General features: G+C 37.1%; 1 protein-coding gene across 1 annotated transcript in view; it reads right to left on the reverse strand.

Moving 5' to 3' along the window:
* Positions 1–5,317, reverse strand: part of C8H1orf87 (chromosome 8 C1orf87 homolog) — a 76,391-nt gene extending 71,074 nt beyond the window's left edge. Inside the window, exon 1 of the mRNA XM_063103747.1 lies at positions 5,211–5,317. Coding sequence (XP_062959817.1) covers positions 5,211–5,317 — 107 coding nt within the window. The remainder of the gene's footprint in view (positions 1–5,210) is intronic.
* Between the last annotated feature and the right edge of the window lie 683 nt (positions 5,318–6,000).

A 6,000-nucleotide genomic window follows, 5' to 3' on the forward strand; every position in this document is an offset into this window, starting at 1 on the left:
CTCTGGAAACTACACAAACACATGGAAATTAAACAGCATTCTACTTAATGACATATGGGTCCCAGAAGAAATCAAGCAGGAAATCAAAAAATTTATTGAAACTAATGAAAACAATGATACATCATACCAAAACCTGTGGGATACTGCAAAAGCAGTATTAAGGGGGAAATTTATTGCATTAAATGCTCACCTCAGAAGAATGGAAAGATGGCAAGTGAACAACCTAACACTTCACCTTAAAGAACTAGAAAAACAAGAACAATCCAAACCTAAAGTTAGCAGACGTAAAGAAATCATTAAGATCAGAGCAGAACTGAATGAAATTGAAACCCAAAAAACAATACAAAAGATCAATGAATCAAAAAGTTGGTTTTTTGAAAAGATAAATAAAATTGACAAACCATTAGCATGGCTAACAAAAAAAAGAAGAGAGAAGATTCAAATAACAAAAATGAGAAATGAAAAAGGCGATATTACAACTGATTCATCTGGAATACAAGGAATCATTCAAGACTACTATAAACAACTATATGCCAACAAATTTGAAAATCTGGAGGAAATGGATAAATTTCTGGACACACACAAGCTCCCAAAACTGAACCATGAAGATGTAGAAAATTTGAACAGACCAATAACAATAAAGGAGATTGAAGGTGTTATCAGAAGGCTCCCAACAAAGAAAAGCCTAGGACCAGATGGATTCACAGCAGAATTTTACCCAATATTCAAAGAGGAATTGACACCGATTCTTTACAAACTCTTTCAAAAGATTGAAACGGACGCAAATCTTCCAAACTCATTCTATGAAGCAAACATCATCCTGATACCAAAACCAGGTAAAGATATAACCAAAAAAGAAAACTACAGGCTGATATCCTTGATGAATATAGATGCAAAAATCCTCAGTAAGATAATAGCAAACAGAATACAGCAACACATATGTAAAATTATTCACCATGATCAAGTGGGATTCATCTCAGGGATGCAAGGTTGATTCAACATACGCAAATCAATAAATGTGATACACCATATTAATAAAGTCAAACACAAGGACCATATGATCATCTCTACAGATGCTGAAAAAGCATTTGATAAAATTCAGCACTCATTCATGACAAAGACCCTCTATAAGTTAGGTATAGAGGGAAAGTATCTCAACATAATTAAAGCCATATATGACAAACCCACTGCCAATATCATCCTGAATAGGGAAAAGCTGAAAGCTTTTCCTTTAAGAACAGGAACTAGACAAGGATGCCCACTCTCACCACTCCTATTCAACATAGTGTTGGAAGTACTAGCCAGAGCAATCAGAGAAGAGAAGGAAATAAAAGGCATCCAGATTGGAAAAGATGAAGTCAAACTGTCCCTGTTTGCAGATGACATGATCCTATATATTGAACAGCCTAAAACCTCTACAGAAAAACTCTTGGGGGCCAAGCCCGTGGCACAATTGGGAGAGTCTGGCACTGGGAGTGCAGCGATGCTCCCACTGTGGGTTCAGATTCTATATAGGAATGGCCAGTGCACTCACTGGCTGAGTACCGGTCACAAAAAAGACAAAAAAAAAAAAAAAAAAAAAAAAAACCTCTTGGAATTGATAAATGATTTCAGCACAGTAGCAGGATACAAAATCAACACACAAAATCAGTAGCATTTCTTTTCTCCAATAGTGAACATGCAGAATGAGAAATCAAGAAAGCCTGCCCATTTACAATAGCCACCAAAAAAATAAAATACTTAGGAATTGAGTTAACCAAGGAGGTCAAAAATCTCTATAATGAGAACTACAAACCACTGCTGAGAGAAATTAGAGAGGACACAAGAAGATGGAAAGATATCCCATGCTCTTGGATTGGAAGAATCAATATAGTGAAAATGTCCATACTACCCAAAGTGATATACAAATTCAATGCAATCCCCATCAAAATTCCAAAGACATTTTTCTCAGAAATGGAAAGAACTATCCAGATATTTATATGGAATAATAAAAGACCACACATAGCCAAAGCAATGCTGAGCAAAAAAAATAAAGCTGGAGGCATAACACTACCTGACTTTAAGCTATACTACAAAGCTATAATAACCAAAACAGTATGGTACTGGCATAAAAACAGACACACTGACCAATGGAATAGAATAGAGAATCCAGAAATCAACCCACACACTTACTGCCATCTGATCTTTGACAAAGGCACCAAGCCTATTCACTGGGGAAGGGACTGCCTCTTCAGCAAATGGTGCTGGGATAACTGGATATCCATATGCAGGAGAATGGAACTAGATCCATACCTCTCACCATATACTAAAATCAACTCAAAATGGATTAAGGATTTAAATATACACCCTGAAACAATAAAACTTCTTAAAGAAAACATAGGAGAGACACTTCAGGAAATCGGACTGGACACAGACTTCATGAATACGACCCCAAAAGCACAGGCAACCAAAGGAAAAATAAACAAATGGGATTATATCAAACCAAAAAGCTTCTGCACAGCAAAAGAAACAATTAACAGAGTTAAAAGACAACCAACAGAGTGGGAGAAAATATTTGCAAAATATACATCTGACAAAGGATTAATATCCAGAATATATAAGGAACTCAAACAACTTTAGAAGAAAAAAACAAGCAACCCAATTAAAAAATGGGCAAAAGAGCTAAGCAGGCATTTCTCTAAGGAAGATATACAAATGGCCAACAGACATATGAAAAAATGCTCAACATCACTCAGCATCCGGGAAATGCAAATCAAAACCACACTGAGATACTATCTAACCGCAGTTAGGATGGCTAAAATCCAGAAGACTCTGAACGATAAATGCTGGCGAGGTTGCGGAGAAAAAGGAGCTCTCATACATTGTTGGTGGGACTGCAAAATGGTGCAGCCTCTATGGAAAATGGTATGGAGTTTCCTCAAACAATTGCAGATAGATCTACCATATGACCCTGCTATCCCACTGCTGGGAATATACCCAGAAGAATGGAAATCATCAAGTCGAAGGTATACCTGTTCCCCAATGTTCATTGCAGCACTCTTTACAATAGCCAAGAGTTGGAACCAGCCCAAATGTCCATCATCGGATGAGTGGATACGGAAAATGTGGTACATCTACACCATGGAATACTACTCAGCTATAAAAACGAATGAAATACTGCCATTTGGAACAACATGGATGGACCTTGAGAGAATTATATTAAGTGAAACGAGTCAGGCATAGAAAGAGAAATACCACATGTTCTCACTTATTGGTGGGATCTAAAAATTAATATATAAATTCACACACACACACACACACACACACAAAAAAACGTGTGGGGGGGAAGAAGATATAACAACTACAATTACTTGAAGTTGATACGACAAGCAAACAGAAAGGACATTGTTGGGGGAGAGGGAGGAGAGGGAGGAGGGAGATTTTGGTAAGGGGCAACAATAATCAACCACAATGTATATCGACAAAATAAAATTTAAAAACAAACAAACAAACCAAAAACAAAAACAAAAAATAAAAAACACTACCCTGTAGTGGCCAGCTCTCCACAAAATAAAAGAAAAAGAAAAAGTAAACTTTATACCCCTGGAAAAAGGTAGGAGTTTGGTATAGAACAAGGTTAAACAACCTTAGGATGAAATGGAATTAGCAGTAGAGCAGTAATGTTGTATTCCAGGTAGAGGAAGATCTGAGCCAGGTGACCAAACAAATCCTATTTACTTTTCCTGACAGTGGCAGGAATTTGAGAGATCTTGAAATAATCATTTCCCTTACCACAGTGTTTTAGTTTCCTCATCTACAGAAAAAAGATAACCTGTCTTCTAGGCATAGATTATAAAGGGGATGACAAGCATTTCATAGAAAGGGGTTTGATTTTTCACTAAACATTTTATATCCGTGGAAAGACACGCTTCAATAATAGCAGAACCCTACATTAAGCACGTTGAATGCGTTAGGCTCTGGAAAGGTGCTTTGCATGCTTTTTCTCATTTAATCCTCACAAAAACTCTACTATATAGGTGTTTTGTCCCTGCTTTGTAGATGTAAAATCTGAGGTCAGAGATGTTAATTCACTTTCCCAATATCAAACAGCCAGGAAGGAATAGAGCTAGGATTCTCATCTTCAGCTCTGTAGGGATCCCAAATGCATGAATCATGTTCTGTAAAGCTCACTTTCTGTGCCATGGCAGACATTACTAAATGATTGTAGCACTCACTGTGGGGTCCTTCTGGGCTGACAAAACCCATGGTGGGGAAATAAAACCAATTTGCCTTGCTAAAGCTTTTTAAACGCCTATCCTTCCTAACAATGGCCCTGATGACCTGCATTCAGAGACTCTGATTCAGTAGGTCTTGAGTTAGACCCACAGTCATTATTTCTAAGGACTCTTCAGGTTTTTTTGATGATAGTCAGGTTTAATAACCATCGCTTTTTGCACCTATGTTCAATAACACCATATATTTTTATTTTTCTATTTTTTCAGTTTGTGGGTTTCTGAAATAGAGGAAAGAGCTAAGGAAATAGTCTTAGGAGGGAAAGGCAACTATTCACTAGCTACTATTTATGGAATGCCAACTATTAGAAAGGCAGGTCTAGTATTTTTTGTGTGAACCACCAAAACTCTGTAAGGAAGTCGTTCCCTTCTGTGCCAAACATGTAGTGAACTTTAGAAATAGACGAGGGTCCTCCCTCAAATGTGACTGTGGTGAGTTTGGAAGGGAAGACATCTTAGCTATGATCTGTGAAGCACCTGCTTAAAGGAGTATCGAGTACAAACAAGAGTGAGTGAACGCCTTACAACTTATGATTCATTATTAATCCCACTCCTTTAATTCACAACAAATTGACTAACAACCTAACAACCCCCACCCCATTACTACGTTTGGTAGATTACAAGCCAGATAAGAAAAAGCAGCAATACTCCATTAATATTTATAAACGTCGCAATACTCATATTTCCCATCTATTTGGAAACTCAGCCCAAGTAATTAAGGAGTATGGGGAATTATAAAGATGAAAAATATCAGGAAAACAGTGTGCATGGAAGTTAACAACACTATTTTACTTCTATCGTTACATCCTAACGACCTAACTTTCCACGGATGGCATTTTTTAAATTTAAATTTTTGGGTTTTAAAAAAAAGCAAAACAAAGCAAACAAAACTTCATTATCATCCAAGCAACACAGATATTTTTCAAATAGCAAACTTACGTCTTTGGCTTCTCCACAAGGTATTGAAAATGTTTACTTCCAATGATTTTCACCACGATCTCAGGCATTGCATCTGATCCATGGGGAGTCTTCCAAACTGAAGACATGATTCTTCTCAAAATCCCTTCAAATCCTTGGGAGTGGAAAATAAATCTTTTTTTTTTTTTTTTTTTTTTGCTTTTCCACTAGGCAACAGCAGCATATTGTCCACAACAACAACAACAGTAATAATACCAGGACAAATGCTTAGCCTGCATTATCTCACTTCACACTCCTAATAAAGGTGTGAGATACTTTTTAAATTACTATTGCCATTTTTGTTTTACGGTTGAGGGAACAGGCATAATGTAGCCATGTAATTTACTCAACATCACCTGACCAGTAATTAGCAGAGGTGGTAATCTCACCTAAGAGGTCTACAAAGCAGATCTACTAAGTCATTAGGAGACTCTACCTTCCTGTACTATAAGACATCAATGGGATTGTTGTGGAGTCAGAGAGGAAACCAGGGCTTTAGTGAGACATATGAAGATTCCATATGAATGATACTCAGTTTCCCTATTTATAAAATCAGGATAATTCCAGTTCTGCTCTCAGGAACTTGGGTTGAATCCAAGGAGATAATGTATATATCCAAAGAAGTACTGTACATAGGAAAGCGGGATTTTAGTTGGTTATCTGTTTCCGCAACAAACCGATGAATCTGAAATCGAGATCCCGCACGAGATAAGCACTGGGTGTTTAAACAGGTCTGATGCAAAGGAAACTTAGAATTCTGTTTAGTAAACCT

This window comes from Cynocephalus volans, chromosome 8, assembly GCF_027409185.1.
Source record: "Cynocephalus volans isolate mCynVol1 chromosome 8, mCynVol1.pri, whole genome shotgun sequence".
Lineage (NCBI taxonomy): Eukaryota > Metazoa > Chordata > Mammalia > Dermoptera > Cynocephalidae > Cynocephalus > Cynocephalus volans.